Genomic DNA, 21,161 nt, shown 5'->3' on the forward strand with positions numbered 1-21,161 from the left:
ACATTTGAATGCTAAAATCTGCAAGGTGTGTTTATTTGTTGATAGATGGCGTCGACTGTGTTTGTACATGCAGACGAATTGCCGGTTGAGAATTGCGAGGCACGCAACTTAAACTTGATGCTAGTTTTGCACGTGAATTTCCGTTCACGTTCGTAAGTCATTTGAAGGAAAAGTAAAACTACTTCGCGATGATGATTTCACAGACGACTCGACTCCTCCTCCTTCCTTTACGGAAACAGGTTACAAGTTTAAATTGTTGCCTTCAATTAAATTCTGTTCTAAACGGTTTCGTGTTTCTCATTTAGCTTACTTGCACGGTTCGTGCATCAGCAGTAGTGATCCCAGTAAAATCGTATCACACTCCAGCGTTTTCATCCATTTTCATCAGCCAGAGCAGAGTATCAAAGCTTATCGTCAAAGATTTCAATGTGAAATTTTGTAGTTCAAGGCAGCTGAGCCTTTCGTCTTATTCAAGGAATGGGGCACCACTGGGAGGAATTTCATCTGCAGCCGCAGTAACAACCACCAACTCTTCAGTAAATTTCTTTAATTGTTAAAGGTCCCAAAAACGTTTTAACCTTTTTTGTTTTGTTTGACAGGAATTCATTGATATACCTGCTCCTCCAGTGCCAACATCAACAACATTAGAGACACTGTCAGATGCAGTTTCCTCAAGCAGTTTAGCAGAGCCCGCTTTTACAGAAATCGGGTTGGGAGGAATGTCCCCAAGTGGTCTGATCCAGAGTATTTTGGAATGGTTACATATTGGTGTGGACCTCCCTTGGTGGGGTTGCATTGCCATAGGTAAATTTTCTCAACTGAGTGGTACCATGGCAAGGATGATAAACTAAATACAACAATACTTGTAGGAGTCTTTACTGTCCGTACACTCATGTTTCCCCTGGTAATTAAAGCCCAGAGAAATGCAGCCAAAATGACAAACAACATGCCACAACTGCAAGTCCTTCAGCAAAAAATGACTGATGCCAGACAGGCAGGAAATGCCATGGAAGGTATGTTGTTCACTACACAGGTTCCAAGTTTTTTTTCTCTCTATTTAGAATTTTCAAATTATTTTTGCGTCGTTTTGAAGCTGCACGGATGGGTTATGAAATCCAAAGTTTTATGAAAGAGAAAGGACTCAATCCCTTAAAAAATCTAATGGTGCCTCTTATTCAGGTAATAACTTAAAGTTTGTAAAATTGTAATCATCAATATATTTCACAAAGACTTTTTTCTTTACAGGCACCAGTATTTATGAGTTTTTTCTTTGCCTTAAAAGGCATGGCCAATGCTCCAGTAGAGAGCATGCAGTACGGAGGATTGTTTTGGTTTTCCGATCTTACAGTCTGTGATCCTTATTACATACTCCCTATGCTAACTAGCGTTACAGTGTGGGCTACAATGGAGGTATGTCTTCGTTTTGTCTTTTGATTCGACAGTAGAATTCTAAATCTTTTTGGCGTATTACAGTTGGGAGCGGATTCCGCCAAACTCTCGTCTCAAGGCTTTCCCCTGTTAATTTATTTCTTCCGAGCCATCCCATTCATCATGTTCCCCATCACGATGAATTTCTCAGGAGTGAGTTGTATTAGTGCCTGATTTTTAAAAGGAGAACCAGATTTTTACCACAATTTATTTCTAGGCTATTCTGTGCTATTGGTTGACGACTAATGTCATTTCACTCGTTCAAGTCGGTTTCCTTCGCCTTCCCAAAGTCCGAAGCTATTTCGATATCGATCCGATAGTTGTTGTTCAGCCAGTTAAAGGTGCTGGACCCAAAAAAGGATTCGTGGAGGGAATGAAAGAAGGTAAGTGCCGATTTATTTTTAATGCATGGTTTTGTTGATGAATTAAAAATATTAAAACATAACTTTTTAAACATTTCAGCTTGGAATAATCAGAAAATCACCGCCGAACTTAACGATCGCCAGCGTCTTATTGATTCAAATTTCAGACGTGCGGGTACTGGTCCAATTCAGAAAACTTATTCCTACAATCCAACAGCAGCACCGAAAGCACAGGAACTAGTCCAGAAAGGTTTCAAACAAACGAAGAAATCCGTGTAGTTTGAATTGTTTGAACGAAACAATATTTAGCTATTGAACTTGTTTATAGTAGACTCTTTGCAATACAACACATTCGCAACCCGGTAGCGAATGAATGACCATCAAATAAAAACATTTTAGTTTTGTTAATGCCCTGATCAAATCCAAATGGACAACTTCAACTGGTAGGAAAAAATGTATTTCTATTTTTATGTCCATCAACCGAAGGATTCACCTGTGAAAATAAAGTAGGTACATCCAAGGATAAGATAATAATGTCGTTTTGATCAAGTGAAAAGTGAAAGCAAGTTATTTAAGTATTGGTTTCATTTGCTACTGTATTGGTAAAAGATTTGTAAGAATGTAGATTTATATTTGTAAAGAATTTATTGGAATTCTATTGTCGCGTACTGTTCTATTGTATTAATATTATTAAAAATACCGGACAGTAGAACTCCAATAAATTCTTTAATTATTTTCATGCCCGACAATAGAACTCCATTGAATTTTAAATATCTCAAATGTCCGACAATCCATCCACCCTTTATTCCTTTCCGTTCAGTCAAACATGGAAATCGTGGAGGAATCTTTTAGCTCCGTCAGTAGGTGGCTAAAATCAAATTTGTCCCCCAGCCGCCAGGTGGCGCGAGTGTCGCCGAGAGCAGAGGACGAAACACGAAAGTGAAACGCCAAGTGAAAAGGTGTTCCAAATTCGTTGCGGAATTGCGGCGTCGATCTAAATTTTCAGCATTGAAATTTAATGGGTAAATTTTAATTTTGATTTCTCAAATGTAATTAATCCTAGACGTTGCTGTGTGATTTTACAGGCAATCTGGCGTATTATTTCCACTTGGTTGATGGCAGGGGAACAATCGATCACGTGGGCTGAAAGTCTGAAACTGCTTTCCATTTTGCCAAAACGTCGTCCTTTGTTAGCTGTACGGAAGTACGTCTCATCTCACGCAGAATCACTACAGAGGTATTATAGCAATTTTGTTGGTCAATTTCCCTGCAATAATGCTAAAGATTTTATTAGTTGGTGTTCAGGTTGGAAATCCCGTTGCTTAACTGTTGCAGAATGTCAGACCCCGACAACAGCTGAGTATGGCTGGATCATTGCAGTGGTTTTGTTGCAGCCAGCTGGTGAAAGGTGTGATCGAGTCAAGTTGAGCTGCTGCATGCAGTTTATCGAGCTGGTGTTATCCTGAAGTGTCATTGCAGGAAGACTTTTGGAATGGTAAGTTGATTGAATTTATTGGTTGTAACTTGGGAAGTCTTGCGTCTTTTTTTTTTTAAATTCAACTGACAAGTAAACTGTGATGTGATGTAGACATTAAGTGGTGCTATTTCTTGCTTCCAAATTATAGTTTTCGTCAAAGATATCACATAGCGATCAGCTTCCTTTGATTTAACAAATTTCTTCTGATCAAACTAGAACAAAAATTTTCACTTTGTATTACCAACTTTTTCTAACACTTAAGAATTAGATGTACAGAATTCTCTTTTCCTGGGATTTTATCTTCATTTAAAATTTCATTTGTCAATGGAATCTTGGAAAAATGTCATTTGTTTTACACGATTTATTTTGCATCTTAAGTTTGATCACGGAAAATAATATTCCTTTTTTCCCCATAGGACTTGGTGATACTTACACTATGCCTGTGCTGTTCAATGTGCAGTGGTTTTGCAGCCTGTTTCCAGTTGAGAGATGTGATTATGCAGCAGATACAGGATTACAGAAAAAGAACTGAAGTAGCTGTGCTGGAGTTCACCTGAAATTGCTGTGCCACAAGTGTTGCAGATAGTGTTTTGTTCCTCATAGAAGTTTATTTAAAGAGTCTGGAGATGATCAGCTACTTCTGCCTTTTAATTATGTAAAACTTCAAAGTTGTAAGAAATATACAAGTCGAGTGCTAAACATGATTTTATTATAAGCTATAAGACACAGCAAACAAAAAACTTGAAAAGGAATTGCTTTATTGTCCCACCTCCACCCACAATTCCACCACTTTTTACAATAACACATATATATACATACATACACTTAAGTTAACCCGTTGGCTGCCACGCCACACAACCCATAGGTTGTTCTCTACTCTCTACGCGCCATGTCTGAAGGATCCATGACCAAGGTGGGACTTGCCATTGCTGACAAGTCCGGGCTGACAGGGAAGATGGAATGCACGCATTTAGGAGGCCTCTAGGAGGCCCGTGCTAAGGAGGTAGGGGAGAACAAAGGCGTGGCAGACAACGGATTAACTAACACAAACACAAATATTACCAACAATAAATGATGATCCGCGCTGACATTTTGGAGATAACGGAGATGTTTTGGTGTCCATCTTCTCGTCGTCTCCTCTGCATTACCTGAATAAACACAAAACAATTGTTATTAAGTGAAATGCCAATAAAAGTTACATAATACAGATAGAACAATAGTCAGGTTTTTTGGCTCAAAGATTTGAAGATGCAATTTTTAGAACTTAAAATCAAGCTTGCAATATTGAGAATTGTAAACAGAACAAAGCTCACTTGCTAGTTTTTTGAAAATTTTCCGGAAGTATACCGGAAGTAACCACAGCACCTCAACCATAGAGCTGTCGTCAAATTAAACCACATATTCGTGATCTCCATAAAATTTGGGGTCGATTAGATGTGATTTAAACGAAATCCAAAATTTGGGCAAAATCGAGAATTTTCCTGAACTATAGTTCAGGAAAATTCTCAAAACCGGAAGTACGAAAACGAACAAAAGAAAACATGAACTTTACCACAAATTTGATGAGGATCACGAATTTGTGGTTCTTTTGTGCGTGGAATGAATATTTACTGAACTACTGACTGAAATCAGAAAACCGGAAGTAGAAAAAAAAAACACATTATTAAAATTCTAACAAGTGAACTTTGTTGGGGGAATAGTTATCTTCAGTTTTCACTAAAAAATTTCCACACAACAGCTGCCGATAACTGGTTAAAGAGATTTTAAAGTAACTGAAACTGACTGTTTCAACAGCTGACTATTATCGAAAAGCCATCTAGCGTTAGAAAAAAAACGTCTAAGAAACAATACGTTTGCGCGCAAGTAGGGAATGATTTCGGAATTATTACAGACACAAGTAAGTATACTATTAGAATAGATAATCTACGAAAATAAGTAAATTGTCGGGTACCTGGGCATAATCCCGTGGTGAGTGACTGCAGGTGTGTAACACGGCACGGAAGCGACCACTGAGGTGTTCCAACTCGTCAGTGAAGTAAGACAAGTTGTATTTTTGTGTACGAAGCGATGAAGCAGAAGCTGGATGAGCTTACGCCGGAAGATAGGGATGAAGCAGAACGTTGGTCATGGACAAAAGCCAGCGTTGGCTCAAGAATATCCGTGCCAGGACAGCATGATTCCACAAAGAAACTGCGTGCCTGTAAAAACAAATGTTTTACATTAATGAAAATATAAAAATGAATAAAGCATATCAATCTTTACCTTTTCTAAGAAGCACACTGAAAAGTTCATGATGACAAAACCGTAAAAACGGAATTCACAGAAACCAACAGCATTACTCCACATGTTGAGATAAATTTCTTGATGCTAAAGAAAGTGTCATGAAGTATTGCAGTAGCATGGTGATAGGTGGTTCACTCCTCACTCTTCATGTCACTAAAAAACTCTAAGTGGAAATGGAACAAGGAAATTCTCTAAGTTATTTACAAATTTACACAAATTTACCTATAAGAAATAAAACTCTACCTTTCTCTTAGCTGGGTTGCCTTCTAAACCAAAGTAAAAACAGCCATAACAACAAACATGCTGTTGCAGGGTACACCACCAAAATTGCGAGATTCAGAACAGATCCTGTGGTTCATACAAGCAAGAATACCTATGTTATATGAAAATCTGAATTGTAATGGTCTGGTAGCAGTAATGGGGAAATACCTTATCTCGGCACATTTATATTCCACTATATGTGCTCTTCAAACATGAGTTTTAGGCTTTTGACAGCATGCTGAGGATCTAATGGATGGAAATTGACTGAGCACTAAGTCAACTTGTTGGAATGACTGACAGCATGCATTTAGAATTTGAAGAAATAAGTTGGTACATTAAAATAAGAAAACTAGGTAAAGATAAACCTACTTAAGATACGAAGTTAAATTTGGTATTTGAAATCACAGGAATAAATTAGCAAGAATTTGTTTCGCTCATATGGTTTCGTTTCACCACGAAAGAACAACATCGGCGACACTAGCGACATCTAGTAATGAGTTTTGAACCTTAAGTTGGTTGCACAGTCAAGTCACATCACAAACATGGCAGTACACTAGGCGTCAAAAAGTTTAACAACGGAGATCGAGTAACAAGTTAACTGTTTTTAAGTAATAGATAAAACAATCTTTAGCTAATAATTCATACTGCATTCTTGACTAAATGTTTTCAGATAATTTCAGCTGAAATTTTCATGTACCTTGCCAACTAGCCTGTGCTTGTGACAATAGAAATGAAATGGTCTAATCCAATAATGCAAGCTCACAACCTATGTTTTCTGAAGAAAAATCATGTCGGTTGCAGGTTAGTTATTTTACCAAAAATACTTTGAATTACTGTGTTCTTTAAGACAATAATGTTCACATTCACTTTTCCCTTTCAAGTTGGAAATCTTCAAGATATTGATGCCTTCGCCAGATCCAATTCTTTGTTGCTGATGAGAGAGAGAATTCATCATTTTGTGTGAGACCGTTTTAATTATATGTAAATTTTGCTTTAGATTTTGCATTTAGACTGAATGAGAACCATTTTGTTGCCCATCCAAGGATAAGGAAACTGGAAAAGGCCAACACCACCAACACTGTCAACAAGGTTCTTTGTTTGTTTACCCCTTGGCTGGTGAAAGATTGTTGTGCATCAAGTTAACCTGTGTCTGTTCCTTGTTGCTGGTGTGTTACGGAAGTTGCAGGAAGTATTTTGTTCAATTTGCATTATGTCTGTAGATTTACAGCTAGTTTAAGTCTTACCTTCTTCTTCGTTCCAGTCTAATTCACACATGTAATTTTTCAGCCAGTCTGTTGAATTTGATGTGTACAATTTTCTTTATTGGTATAATTATGATTAGGTTTAACTCTTGTAAATAACGTAAAGTGAGATTTATTTGTCTTTTCATTGACAGCATTTCCATTGATGTTGAAGATTAATTCATTTAATTTTGGTTATAGGTTTAGCGTTTATGTTCGCGTAGTTGCTTTCCGATGTGGCACGTTGTTGCAGCCTATGCTGGTGTCTGGTGAGAGATCTTTCTGCATCAAGTTCAACTGGTTGTTCCTTGGCGGTGGTGTTGTGTTACCAAAATTGCATCATCAATCATCATATTGTTAAATTGTCATTGTGTCTGCAGTTATCGTTCAGGAGTTAAGAAGGAACAAAAACAAATATGGGATGTTTATGTCAAACAAATAATAAACAGGTTTTCGGGATTGGGAAAGGAAAGTGGAGGATGTTGGAGGGAGGGGGTAATTCAAGTTTGGATAAAAAATCAGTTAATCTATAACCCTACAAACATATCCCTACCAATTAATCTCCAAACCCCACAAACTTATACCTTCCAATTCTTCAAACCCCACAAACATACACCTTTTAATCCTAAAATTTATATCCTAAACCACATAAACTAATGTTAAACCCTAACAATGTGATGTCTGTAATAAATAAAAATTTTAATACAAAAACTGTTTTTTATTTTTATTTTTTTATATGTACAAAAAATTCAATAAACAGAGCGTCCGGTTCAATGCGGTTTACTACTGCACGAGTTAAAACGCAACCCGCCACCACCGCTGCGGCAATGAGACAAAAAGCGATGGTTTAGTTTTGCGGAAATCTGCATCGTCTTTGTAACTTTACTGACGGAGATTTCCACAAAAAATAAACCATGGCTATTTGTTTCATTGGGTAGTGGATGCATTGTTTTAACTCGCACATGCTGTTATAGGACATGTCTACGGCCCCCAGAGATATTTATCTGGACCGAGAAGAAGAGAGAAGTACGAGGCAAGTTTTTCCGGGGAGATGTAGTCATACTAGGATTCCGGGTTAGACTCATGACCCTCCAAAAGTTTTCATCGGATCATGCGCCTTCCAAGTCCCCGTTCGACCAGAGCCCTCCCCTCCTCCTGGTTTCACAGCGGGTGAGTGACCACCGGCGGGCGTTGGTTAGTGGTTAGTTAGGGAAACGGGGCCACGGAAAAGAAGGGAGCCCAGATATGCACTTGTAATTTAATCTTACTACACAATTCAACAGTCTGGAATGACAGCATGCTCTCGTCGGTTTTCAGCAACGGATAAAGTCCACGATAAGTAGCGAAGGATTTACCCTGTTAGCAGAATGAACATTTATTAGGATATCAATAAGATTCAAACAAGATTTTAACGACAGAATAAGCAATACCTCAAATTAAGATGGCCCGCTTTAGAGAGTAAAAAGGGAGATTCAAGGGTAGCAGTCAACAGGTTAGTAAACAAGTGCCGTTGTTGACTTTCTTGAAAGGACATGACTTCTCATAAAGTCAGCCATGCAAATTTAGAAACCTGGAGTTTAGATCCTGTAAATAAAAAGAGAAAAATGTCACAGCATTGTTTATAATTTGTGTCATCGATGTGTTTGACGTCTATGATCTAAAAGAATAAACAATTATCATTATACACTCAAAAGAGTGTCTCTTATTTAAACATTAGATAGACATAATTGGAGATCAATACTTTAAATACATATTAGGCTGCAACGGCAAAAGTTCAGTGACATAATAAGTGAACTTACACATGAAACCACAGATCAGTTATCCAACAACAATTAATCTGGATGACAATAATTTTCAAAAAATTGAAGCAACAGAAAACAATACCTCAAATCAAGAGGGCCTGTTTAAGGAAGTAAAAAGGGAGAATCAATGGTGGCAGCCAACGGTTGGCAAACAAGGAATCGTGTTGACTGCATAGTCCTGTGCCTTTTTCTTGAAATTACATATGACTTCTCATAAAGTCTGTCATGTCAATTTAGAAACTTGTAACTTAGAACCTGTAAAAAAAAAATACATATTAGACTACAATGAATAAAGTTCAGTGACATGACAAGTGAACCACACATGAAACCACCGATCAGTTCTCCAAAGTTCTCTAGATGTCTAGAAGATGAAATGAGAGATTGGTCAATGCTGGAGTTGGTAATCTAGCAAGTCCAATACAAACAGCAGATAATTATGATGAATGAGTCGAAGAACATATGTTTCAGCAATCCTGTAAATAAAGCTAGTATTGGTTGTTACCTGTATCATTTTGACAGAACATTCAGTAGGATGTAATAATATTTAACAAAATAGTTGACGGTAGACTGCACGACCTTTTCGCGTTTCCTCCTGTAATGAGAAACATTAAGGTTATCCAACATATACACGGAATAGAACACATGAGATAGTCACTGTGAGTCTGTGAGATGTTAATGGAAATTACCTCATAAGATTACCTCATAAGATTATACAGGTTTTCTCTCTGCGTTTTCAAATGATGCATGTTCCAATTCCAATGATGAAGAAGTTTCACATAAATCTTTAACTCAGGTCATTTCATTGCACCTCTACACGGTCACATCATCACATCATTATTCATCAAGGAGATTTCCAGGAACCACAAAACATGTAACAGATCGACACCTGTCAACAGTAAACACCTTCGTCTGCTCATGTTTAACGTAAACAACTGCAAAAAGAATGAAAAGCAACATTGCCGATTCATAGTGTCAAATTTTTTTATTAAGAAATTCTTTTTTTTTCATATTCAAAACGGGATCTTTAATTTCAACGGAAATATTTCAACGGAAATAGTTTCTATGAACACTGCTCTGCTCATAATATTCTTCATAGCTTTTTACTTTGAAGTTTGTCGGTTAGGGTAATAGGTATCTTATCTTTCGCTTCGCGCTAAAATTTAAAAAATACCAATACAGCAACAAATGAAACCAATACATAAATATCTTGCTTTCACTTTGATCAAAACAACAAGTAAGGTAAGGTAAGGTAAGGTAAGTAAGGTGTAAGTAACTTCAACAATGCTTTTCAAGTATTTATTTTGAAACATAATGTATACAAATATACAACTTTGGGGGAACAATCGAATCCAAGAAGATTTGAACAATTCGGTGATAGATGGTTTAACAGCCTAACCATGGGCATGGAGATGGAGAGTAAGAGACTCTCCATACTCCTGCCCAAACACAATTTGGTAAATCAAATGTGATTGAATTTTTACTTGAAACTGCGTCTCCTAGCGATGAAATCTGGAACAATCGCTACGATATAGACTATTTTAAGCTTTCAACGCTTGCTAGAGTAGTATCTCCAGAGATTTCTCTTTCTCTGGGTGGTATATCTGCTTCAGTCATGCTGCTGCTTGGCTACAACGCCAACTGGCCAGACAAAAACATTGTCCTTTCATACTGAAATTTCGTAAAATTCGAATATGAACATCAACTCTTATTCTCCGCTAGATTTGTCCTCGACTGAAGAAGTAGTCGAAACGCTACAACGCCACACTCGTCCATTGGGCAACGGGGCTGTTGGGTGAGTTAGTAGTATTGACATCTAACAATTGTTCAATTACAAATGCTGAATGCTATATTTCTGATCAAAAACACTTAAGTTAAATCATTAGTGTAGGTTGTTGTTTGGCAAAACAGGTTGCGTAACGGAACAAAATGTATATAGGTCTAACGATATAATCAATCGGTGCTAATTGTTTAAGTGATTAAAATCTGCAGGTAGTACTAATGCAACGTTGCGTAAGCTCATGTGATGATAAAATTAAAAAATATAATGAGTCATGATGGAATTTGTTTTTTTATACATGGAATATCGAACGATTTGGATTCTTTTCTCTGCCCCCGTATTCTCTTTTTTACACTTGGCGGTAGAAACAAATCAACTAGTAAGTTCTTGCATTTATTGAGAGACGGCCAAGTCACCTCCTACTGTTGCCCAGCAGCGTTATTCATAATAGAAAAACCCATAGGCGACAGTTGCTTTGCAGCTAGCAACAAAAAACATTGACTAACTTCTTGCTGGTTCTTTGGATTGAATTCGTTTATCATTTGGCGTTTCTCTGATTCCGGATCGAGTTGAACAATACAGTGTCCCTACAGGAGTTGAGGTACAAACGTGAGTAAATGGCTGAAATTGAATTTGCTTTGTTGTTCACGAGAATTTATTACGCATACCGTTCTCAACATTCTTGTAGTGACTGACGTGCCCAAAACTTGTCAACTACGAACGAATACTGTACGCGCAATTCTCTAGCTTTCAATAGCGACCGAAAAAGTTTGAAACCCCGACGGGAAAATATTTAAAACAATAGGAAGAATTTAGTACAATAAGAAATTGAAAATGTGTTAGCGAGCGCTGTATAAACTGTTGTTCACGTGCTATCTATTCTAAATTTGGGGAGCCTATACGTATAGACGATAGGACATTGCTAGAGAATGAGTCAGGCCAAGAGAGACCTATAGAATGGTCGATTTCCATTATAAACCAAAGTTCCTAGCTAGTTAATAAAAAGGAAGGGGCATTAGTAGTTACGAGGTAGTGAGAGTCGCATCTATTTTTATAAGGAGGCTCGTACAAGTTTCGCCAGAGTTGGCTACTTACTATTATGGACATTGATGTAGCTTTGTATATATAATCTTGACTAAAAGTTATGTTTTGATATGAAAAAGATACGTACGGTGACATCTCCGTCGGGTTTTAACCCTTTCAAGTTTGTTTCAATCCGCTTTGACGGGCTGCCTCGGCATTTAAAAATAGAATCTGCAAAAGAATGTGACGTACGATTCTAGAGATGGAAGCACCACCTAACAAATAGTTTAATAATCGGATTATTCAGGGTTGATTTCAGATTGTTGTCGGTACCAAATTTGAAAAATTCAGAAGTTTACAAGATGCTTTCCGAGGAAGAGCCGCAACTACGTTACATGCACCGGCAACAGATTTCAGCGGTTACTTCGGAATTTTCAGGTAAATCAAGTCAACTGTTTTTATTATTTAGGGATCAATATTTGATTGGTATAATAGAAAGGAAACGTGTCGCTTGGCCACCGCCAGCCAATCCAATCGAAACGATTGAAACACGCAAGTACGGATACGACAACGGAACGATTGGAATTCCGATCCAGCAGCAGCAGCAGCAGCCCAACCCTTATACAACTTTCCAGCCGCAAAATCAAGAAGCCTACATTTCTCCGCCGACGAAACAACTGCCAAATGTTTTCTTTCCCCCGAAACAACAAGACTACGATTTAATCCCCCAGAAGCTGTACGAGCTGTATCAAAATCGACCGGAAGACTTGCCGCTAAATCAGCCAGTCATAAAGCAGCAAAGTCCTAAAGTTCCGCCACCGCCTCCGCCACGAGTTCATCGAAAACCGATTCTTCGTTCCTATTCGGACGCCCAGGTTAGCTCGGTGTTGTTACATTTGCACATTTAGCCGCATAGTCCCGCACGCCCTAGTCTTGATATCAACCAACAGAGTTCGTTGGTTGGTTTTTTTCAATTTCCTGCAGCTAATTTAGGGGAAACTGTCGGCAGATGGATCTCTAATCTTGCTTATAGACTGGCTGTGTATATTATTGTGATGGCCCATCGTCGCTTCCGTCTATTTTTGTAACTGAAACATCAGCGTTATAAAATGCGTGGCCCTCAGTGAGGTGGCACTTGGCAAACGCCGGGAGCGGGAGGCGCTCGACAACTACAGTAGCAGCAGCGAGAATTGAAAGAATATTCCCGAGACGTGAGACTGGCCCATGGAACCGCACTGCGATGCGTCACTGACATACGACTGGGGCAACTAGGGGAGTTGTTGTTTTGTTTGGCTCCCAAAGATTTCGCATTGTTTTACGGTGTGAGATGAACGAGCTTAAAGCAATGCAAAGAAAATTAGCGTAACCTCAATTTTTTGTCAACCGTTTGATCGATTAACACCAACGAATATTAATTTACAAAATACCGCGCTACATGTTTGGTTGTTCTAATGTAAAAAAACAAGTTGACAGAATTTATTTCTTACCTGATCTTCTGTAGAAGCCAGCGCTGTTTACACATTCGCTATTGTACATACAATAGATAAATCCGGTCAGTCTAGAAGTTATTTCCGATTCTTTTTTTCCCCTGGATTTTCACGTTTCGTCGCAGTTGCAATCCCCCAGTTGTCATTTAGAAATAGGCCTTTTCCTGCAAACAATGGTGAAATATTGCATCAACTGTCAAACGTTTATCAAGAAAAAAGTGCAAGAACTTTTCGTTACTTTCACATGACAGTCCATAGCTCCAAGGTATTAGTTTCCTTGGCCATGTAAACTACTCTATCCCAAGAATACAACGGCACAAGTGAGTCAGCTTCGCGAATACAGGTCACCACCTAAAAATGTCAGAGTGGGCGGCGTTCGATGGGACTTGGTGGAGTCGCCATTCAATCATCAACTGGATTTCATCAGAAATTAGCCTTCTATTTCTTTGTCAGTCAAGATAAGATAAGCCCAGTCAACGATCCGATTATTCTACCCCCCCAAAAAATTGGCTAGCGTTAACACTTGACTCTATCAGGGCTGCAAGTTATTTGTATATATATTTACGGTTGATAATTCAAACTAACCTGAAAAACTCCTGTGGGGAGTTGCGTGGTGAATTGGGAAACTAGGACAAAAAAAGTAGTAGTAGACGACGATCCAAAAGTAGATTCGGCGTTGCTCCGGATACGCCAAGGGTCTTCTTCGCATCGACTCTAAAGCGGCCGCAAAGCAAAGAGCAGCACAGACGCCAAATCGGTTGGGCCCCGGCCCCTTGGTCCAACAACAGTCCATTGGAACGCAGCGGCCAAGGCACACATCACTTTCCTTTTCCCTCGTCGCCATTCCGCCAGCTGTTGTCCGACTAAATAGTGATTGAATCAACAGTTTCGTCTTTTTCGTTAGATGGTGCGAACAATTAATTGGATACTTTCATTAGGGACGTTCTATTCTTTCCAAGGTCGACAACTCACACAGACTTGGTTACGTGGTTGCCGACCAATGTGAAGGGGAATTGTTTCAGAGCTCTAAACTAAAACAAATAAAATTAAAAGTTGTTTACTCTGAATTCTACATTATGGTATTACCTTTTTCTTTTTTATCTCCTCCAAAAGGATCCATTTGTCACGTCGGGCGGAAGTGAATTCGAACGGTATTCTGACACCCCTCATCAGCAGCACAGCGCTACTCAACCTGAACGGGTAATCAACGCTCGTTGAAGCGTGTTATTAGCTGCTATACGGCTCGAAAATTTTTCAATTATCATACCTTGAATTTGTTGATAGGAGCCAAGCCACGAGGAAAAATCAATCAGAATGTCATCACGCAGAATGCCAGAACCTTTCGCCTCCAACGAATTGGTCGGAGAAAGAATGTTGATTGCCAAGCCAGCTCCGCCATCGGGACTCTTGCTTCGGCCAGCCGCAGTCAAGAAATCGGCCGGTTCTTTCTACAAAGAAGCTCCTACCGTCAGAACAGAGTCCTTTTTCAGGCGGGGCACTACTCCCGTTCGCATGTTGGGAGATATGGTACAATGCGTTAATTTTAAAAATATATTAGGACAACTATTTTTACCTACCATTTTCACATAGGTGTGGCCTCCTAAAGGCTTAACCAGCACTACAGACGTGCAACAGTTACCTACGCGATCCCCTGGCGCAGTCCGTCGTCAACCTAAGAATTACCGGGACTTTTTCTCGCAAAATCAGTTGCCCGCCAACTTTCCAACTTACCGTGCGCCACCCGGAACACAACATTTTGGATTAGAGGAAGGAGAGAATGCAACACCTATGTAAATTAACTGGGGGGAAAAAACGAAAAAATTATTTTAATCATTATCTAACACTTTGCCGTCCTATCCAGTTAAAAAAAATTCTTCTTGACGAAAATGGAAGAAAAAAGGGGATGCGTTTTTTAAAAATTTTGAATTATTAGATCAGTTTTTTCCGTGAAGCCCAGCAACAACCCGAGTGCTTTCTATACTGTTGTACGCTCAGAATTGTTCAATCCGGAACGAATTTTTATCGCATGAACCGTGCGCTTTGTGATACACCGCAAAACCAACAAAAAAATAAAAATAAAACAAAATTAATAAAGAATTAATAAAGAAATAAAAATGTTCCTTAAAAAAAAACAATTATTTTCCAGGTTTTTCCCTTTCTTAAATCCTACTAATAAAAACTAAAGCGATTTTCCAATCTGCTTAATTCTCCCATACAGGCCTTGGTCCATTCGCCTTCATTAACCAATTCAATTCAAGCCTATTTTTTAATGTATTTTGAATTTCATGCAAATCTTTAACGACTTTCAATACACCCACAAAATCTGAAAATATATAACCGCATATAACCGCTGAAAATATCAAACAGAATTTCACCCGAGAATATAGGCACACTATTTTTTAAAGATTTGAAGACAATTTCAGGAAATAGAAATTTATCGAATGGAAGGAATGATAAAATAAATGGCTTGCTCACCCGAAATCCAATGAGAGCAAGCATTTGACAAAAAGTATCAAAATATGGGTTCACACTTAAGAGGCGGCGGAATAGCGTTGGAGTAGACGAGTGTGGCAGGTGTCACAAACGCGGACAGGTTTGGCCGAGGACGCCAATTGTGCCTGTTGGTCAGAGCAAGCTGCGCAGAAAATCTCCCCACACGAACGACAGTGGTGCTATAATACGAGCAATCAATTGGTTGTGAAAGAAAGAAAAATGGTTCAGGGTACTCACTTTGCGACGAGCTAGACTAAATTCCTTCTCGCACAGTCCACAGTGGGTCACCAGTTCATCAGGAGCCCATTGGGCATCTCTAGAAACCCAAACTGTCGCTTCTCTATTGGGTAAAGGAAAATAATTAGTCAGAAATTTGATGACAAACAATTTCAAAATGTAAATCACTTTAGATGATCCGCCTCCAATTTGGTATCGCGCAACCGAACGCCAACTTCTTCGAGAGCTTTTTCTTGATCAGTGCAGAGTTTCAATAGTCGTTGATGTTTCCCTTCCAAATCAGCGTAATCCTACATAGCACAAAACATTTAATGAAATGTGAAAATTAAAAAATTATAATTTCAGTGAATTACGATTCGGATTTCCTGAGTTTCCTCGAGTTTTTGTTTCAACTCTGCCATAGTCGTGCGATCGGACACGACGGAATCCTGAAGTGAAGATCGCCATTCTTTTTCAAGCCGAAGATCCTCCTCTAATGTTCGACATTGCGACTGCAATTCCATGTTCTCTTTCATTGAACGACGGGTATTGTCTTCTGTTCTTTTGGCTGTCAACTTCAACTCCTCGACTCTATAAGAGGACAAAGATGAATGAAGCTGAGGCTCTAAAAAGAGCTAATTAAGAATTGAATAGAATCAAATGCGTATTACTGTTCTTGGGCAATGCGTAGATTTTTCTTATTTTCACCATTTTCCGCTTCTAATTTGGCGATAAACTCGTTCTTGATATTGGCAGTTTTTTCTTGATCCTATAAAGTCAAACGGAGAAAAATAAAAAATCAACCAAAGAGAGAGAAACCAAAAATACCAACAGGATCATCATAGAAACGCAAAAGGGATGACGACTGCGATGGCTTCTTCAAAACACATGTATTCAAACAACACAGCAAGAGACGCTGAGATTTGTACAAAGCCGAATGGATTATGCATCATCCTAACACGATACTCTAAAAACCAGATTCCGGAATATGACACGCTGCAATGTTATCTTTAGCTAAAAAAAAGTGTACACGCTTTCAACCGGACCATGCAAAACACCTGTGATTTGCTACACGATTGATATGCTGCAAATGATCCACGGGCATGAGGGGTAGGATGGTTAGTATGTCAGATCAATAGAAAAGGAAGTTATACAGTTGTTACAGATATCAAAGAAAATAGAGAAGAATAAAAGCGATGCCGAAAGTCGGTGGCATCGTTGCGTCAACATCAACGATCTGTTGTTGTTGTTGTGTTGGTGGCATTATGCGTCGGTGGTGGCGGCGGTGAGCTCGGATTAGGACACTGCTCCAGGTTGGTCAATATGTGAGAAATATGGGCGGCTTTAGTCTGCAGACGACCGACCATCTCCCCTTTATCTCGAAGTTCTAGCTCGCATTCCTTGACCAGCATTATAGTGACGAAGCGTTAGTTTCATCCGACAATGGTCGATCCTAACACTTTTAGCAAAAGCCTTAAAACTGCAAGAACTAAAATGCCTCTTCTAATAAAAGTAGGCACCATAAGCTATTGGGTTGTTCCTTATCATTCACACGATTACGTCACAATGTTGCTAATACCGAGGAAAAACGACGAAGAATTTAATTCAAAACTGCTGTAAAAAGTTGGAGCAATTATGCAACGACATGACGGCGAAAGAAGCCATGTATAGTACCGATATAATAAACTATGCGGTGGAAGACTTTGAAAGGAAACCAGTACCAAATGTGACCCAATACATAGGAACCCTTAGGAAAGACTCACCTGAAGTTTACGAAACATTTCCAAGTTGATGACTTTGATGTCCTCCAATTGTTTGCGGAGCGAGATAATGGTGTCCTGTTTTTCGTGGATGTCCTTCTCCAGCAACTTGAGAGCCACTTCCGTTTCCGCTCGCATATTCATCTGCAGTTCCAGTTCCTTTTCCAAATCCAATCGGTGGTTCTTCTCTTCAGCCAACTGGAGTTTCACCTCGGCAATGGCGTCCTCTGCCGCCATGTAGGTGCTGGAGCGATTGTTGGTTGAATTGGAATTGACCGACTCCATTTCTTGACAACCGGAATTACTTCCTTTTAAATTAATAAAATGTCATTTCTCTCAAATTCTTTAACTGTTTTTCAACGCATACTTTCTTTCCGCACATATTCCTTGAGGAGCGTATTTTCTTCTTGGGCTTTAGTCAGAGCTTGCTTGGTCAGTGCAAGTTCTTCTTTCATGAGCGTGTTACTCGTCGTCGTCCCATCCAATCGCGTCTGCAAATTAGTGATGGTTGCCCTATGGGAAACACAAACGTTTTACTAATAATGAGTAAACTATCTTTTAAAATCAATATCCTTACGACAAATGTCTATTGAGCTCTTCCACGTAATTTTTCTGGTCCAACACAGCTGTCATGCTGGAGGAGTCTACTGTGTCAGTAGTGGGATTCATAGAGTTGTTGCCACCTGTCCTCAAGTACAACGAAAAGTCAATGACTCCTTGTTGACTATCAAGGTCTTCTTCCTGTGTGCGAAATCAAGATTTTTATTGTTGAACAAAATCGGCCTTCATTTCAAATGTTTACCTTTAAGCATAAATTGCAATCGACAACATTGAGACCCAAGAGGAGACCCAGGACAATGACGGCTTCATCGCACAATAAAAGTGCCCCAGGTTCGTAGTATTCATGGAGTACACTATCTCTTTGATCAATCAAAATTTTCAAATAGTCGGCAAGCTTTTTCTGCATCAAAGCAAGGCGGATCCACGCTCTAGCTCGACCTAAACTTGTTCTAAAAAAAGAAATGAATTTCTAAGTAACATCCCCATTGGTAGAAAAGTAAAACTAGTATAACCTACCTCACTGTTGGCAAGTCCCTTACACTTGCTGTGATGTCACAGGCTTCATTGGCTGACTTTTCGACAGTTTGTAAAAGGTCCCATAACTCTTTTTTGGGTCCAAGAAGTCCCTGTGACATAATAAATATGATAATAATAACCCAAATTTTGTTAAAAACGGCTAAGTTCTAATCGTGTTGTACCTTTTTAGGTCGGAGACCATGACGAAGAGCGTGCTCTAAAACGATGAAAAAGTGTTGCAAGGGGACGAAGTCCGAGTCCAGCATGCGCCCATACTGGACCGACGAATCAATCAACTCTTTGACGATGAGTTTACACAAGTTGACCAGGTTGGTTCTCTCTACTTGAGCTGGGTCGCGTTCTGTAAATAGAAATGAAATTGTAGTTTTAGTTTTATTACTTTTCTTAAAACTAAAACTTGAGAAAATGAAAACATTTAAGTATAATTATAATTCTACATTTATTTCTTAAAAGTAAGATCGACTTTTCTCCAATCCATGTTAAAACTTTTTCCGCACTCAATTTAGTTGTTAAACACTTGACGATCGGAATAACGGCCGTGTGGCGGGTACTTGTCAAACGGCTTCCCGGATTTCCCCATTAACGAGCAACAAAAACACAATGGAAAGAAATCGTCAAATGTAACAAGTAAATCACACGACAAACCAACCGTATTCTTCTCTGAGAAACGCAGGGCGTGAAGGATACTCGCAAGACTGCAACTCGTGCAGTTCTTTGAGGCAGAGCCAGTCGCCGTCGACCGAGACGCGGAAATTGCACAGGTAAATCGTGTCGTTGATGCTCGACATTTCAGACTTGATTCGACAGGGAAAAGAATCCATTGAGATCATAGAAAAAGCTCGTTGGCTTCTCCCTGATCTGGTTTCCCGATGACACATTCGACTCAGCTCAAACGAGACCAACAAAAAGTGGAAATGTGCAACTATGAAACGCTTTCAGTAGAGACCCCCGACCGCCCCACCCCACCATCCGATCAATAAAACCATCAATTTCCCCTTTGCGCATGATTGTTGTACGCTCTTCTCATTGTCAATTTTCAGATTGAAATTAGAGCACCCATTAATTGTTGGGTCGTGATAGTTGGTATTATTTCAAATTGAATTCGTATTTCTTTAGTAAAATGTTATACCGTAGCGCGGCAAACGAAAATTTGAAAACAAAGCAACATTATAAAAACAAGCACTTGACGGTAAAACTAAAAGGATTACATAATACTCCGCAGAGATTTCCTTGTGCACATTATTTAACTTTTATATCTGAGAATTTGTTCGTCTAATTTTAAATGCCTTAATTGTTATTTTGAAAACAAAACAAATCGTTCATTGTTGAAATCCAACTGCGACACCTAGCGGTAAGATTAGATTCTATTCGTAGTCTAATCTTCCAATGATAGATGGCCAAGCTTGCATTTCAATCAGGAAATGGAGAATTCTCGTAAAAATAGACATAACCAAAACAAATGGATGACAAGACTTGCTTCAATACGCACAATATCTCGATTGGCAAAGCAAGTTAAAAATGCAATGGATAAAATCAATCAACTCACTCGAAAATGGCTTCTTGTAGGCACTTGGAAGGGACGATCCATCAGTGGAAGAGACGACGAGAAAAACAGGCCATCTGATGCCTTTCTGCTCGTCAGTTGGACTTTGCAGAGGGCTGTTCATTTTTCACCACTCGTTGGCCAAACTAAAGTTTCAATCACAATGAGATGACAGTTATTCAATTGTCCAATACACACAAAATTCTGAAAGCTGGCTAGCAACTCGACTGAACTAATCGACTCAAGCCAATGAGTCTTGAATCCCTTCAATCGCGAATACTAAACAGCAAGACAACCTGTTGTTTACTAAACTGAAAAACAACTGTCGCGACTAGCGGCCACTACTAGGAAGCAAATCTTTTTGCTTATTTGAAATGGGCGTTTTTTCTATTTTAATTTTTTCATTTCAATTGATTTTATTTTCAAAAATCTTTTAATTTAATTAATTTATTAAATTTGTTCAATTCTTTATTTTGAATACGACAAGTCGCTTTATGTTATCCAACGACTTTTTAACAAGCGATCCACGATTCAAGTAGACCGAAATCCCGGAGCGGCTTTCCAGATCTAAATCCGGAAACGCCCTTAAAAATATATAAAAAATATGGTCATGTTCGTCTCTGCACGCCGGATTTACCTGCGTTTGCAGAAAGACGAAATTCCCGCCCGTTTACGAGATATTAAGCGTTAAAGTGCGGGTTTTTTGAATTTTGTCAGAAATGGGGGGTGCTTTTACATCGCTTTTCGGAAAAGCGGGGGAGCTAGAGTAAAAACTAATTTTATAGAAAGGTTTATTGCTATGTCAACCACCAAAATCCAAAAGGAATTTTCTTTCCGGATTTTATTGGTTGAGTTATGACTAATTTCCTGAGAGGCTCATTTTTCCCTTTTCCCTCTCTGTCTGGCAGCC

At 38.9% G+C, this 21,161-nt stretch overlaps 3 protein-coding genes and 2 long non-coding RNA genes across 8 annotated transcripts; 3 read left to right on the forward strand and 2 right to left on the reverse strand.

Moving 5' to 3' along the window:
* Nucleotides 1-67: 67 nt before the first annotated feature.
* Nucleotides 68-3,966, forward strand: LOC124203021 (mitochondrial inner membrane protein OXA1L-like). Of its 2 annotated transcripts, none has more exons than XM_046599591.1 (12): nucleotides 68-239; nucleotides 306-536; nucleotides 600-804; nucleotides 870-1,013; nucleotides 1,094-1,179; nucleotides 1,246-1,410; nucleotides 1,474-1,581; nucleotides 1,646-1,811; nucleotides 1,891-2,812; nucleotides 2,876-3,027; nucleotides 3,085-3,285; nucleotides 3,684-3,966. In XM_046599591.1, the coding sequence occupies exons 1-9, from the start codon at nucleotides 189-191 to the stop codon at nucleotides 2,067-2,069; spliced, it is 1,335 nt and encodes a 444-aa protein (XP_046455547.1). In that variant the 5' UTR covers nucleotides 68-188; the 3' UTR covers nucleotides 2,070-2,812; nucleotides 2,876-3,027; nucleotides 3,085-3,285; nucleotides 3,684-3,966. The 2 variants fall into 2 exon arrangements, with proteins under 2 accessions (XP_046455547.1, XP_046455548.1); XM_046599592.1 differs by having other exon boundaries at nucleotides 3,096-3,285.
* Nucleotides 3,967-6,721: 2,755 nt separating this feature from the next.
* On the forward strand, nucleotides 6,722-7,475 carry LOC124203022. Its single transcript, XR_006878395.1, has 3 exons — nucleotides 6,722-6,769; nucleotides 6,855-7,000; nucleotides 7,254-7,475. It is a non-coding gene; the product is annotated as an uncharacterized LOC124203022 (long non-coding RNA).
* A 732-nt stretch (nucleotides 7,476-8,207) lies between these two features.
* LOC124203025 lies at nucleotides 8,208-14,370 on the reverse strand. Of its 2 annotated transcripts, XR_006878398.1 has the most exons (9): nucleotides 14,228-14,370; nucleotides 13,727-14,172; nucleotides 13,380-13,631; nucleotides 9,554-13,305; nucleotides 9,357-9,446; nucleotides 9,177-9,259; nucleotides 8,937-9,109; nucleotides 8,483-8,636; nucleotides 8,208-8,408 (listed from the first exon to the last, which is right to left on the reverse strand). It is a non-coding gene; the product is annotated as an uncharacterized LOC124203025 (long non-coding RNA). The 2 variants fall into 2 exon arrangements; XR_006878397.1 differs by having other exon boundaries at nucleotides 13,727-14,255.
* On the forward strand, nucleotides 10,509-15,475 carry LOC124203024. The gene is made up of 6 exons (XM_046599595.1): nucleotides 10,509-10,646; nucleotides 11,962-12,092; nucleotides 12,150-12,529; nucleotides 14,255-14,341; nucleotides 14,426-14,668; nucleotides 14,732-15,475. Exons 1-6 carry the CDS (start codon nucleotides 10,546-10,548, stop codon nucleotides 14,933-14,935), a joined length of 1,146 nt encoding a protein of 381 aa, XP_046455551.1. The 5' UTR covers nucleotides 10,509-10,545; the 3' UTR covers nucleotides 14,936-15,475.
* On the reverse strand, nucleotides 15,394-20,586 carry LOC124203023 (RUN and FYVE domain-containing protein 2-like). Of its 2 annotated transcripts, none has more exons than XM_046599594.1 (12): nucleotides 20,255-20,586; nucleotides 18,870-19,048; nucleotides 18,688-18,797; nucleotides 18,413-18,620; nucleotides 18,188-18,351; nucleotides 17,978-18,123; nucleotides 17,614-17,918; nucleotides 16,522-16,619; nucleotides 16,225-16,441; nucleotides 16,040-16,161; nucleotides 15,872-15,974; nucleotides 15,394-15,813 (listed from the first exon to the last, which is right to left on the reverse strand). In XM_046599594.1, exons 1-12 carry the CDS (start codon nucleotides 20,373-20,375, stop codon nucleotides 15,673-15,675), a joined length of 1,914 nt encoding a protein of 637 aa, XP_046455550.1. In that variant the 5' UTR covers nucleotides 20,376-20,586; the 3' UTR covers nucleotides 15,394-15,672. The 2 variants fall into 2 exon arrangements, with proteins under 2 accessions (XP_046455550.1, XP_046455549.1); XM_046599593.1 differs by lacking the exon at nucleotides 20,255-20,586 and adding an exon at nucleotides 19,358-19,961.
* Nucleotides 20,587-21,161: the final 575 nt, after the last annotated feature.

Source organism: Daphnia pulex, chromosome 9 (assembly GCF_021134715.1).
Source record: "Daphnia pulex isolate KAP4 chromosome 9, ASM2113471v1".
Lineage (NCBI taxonomy): Eukaryota > Metazoa > Arthropoda > Branchiopoda > Diplostraca > Daphniidae > Daphnia > Daphnia pulex.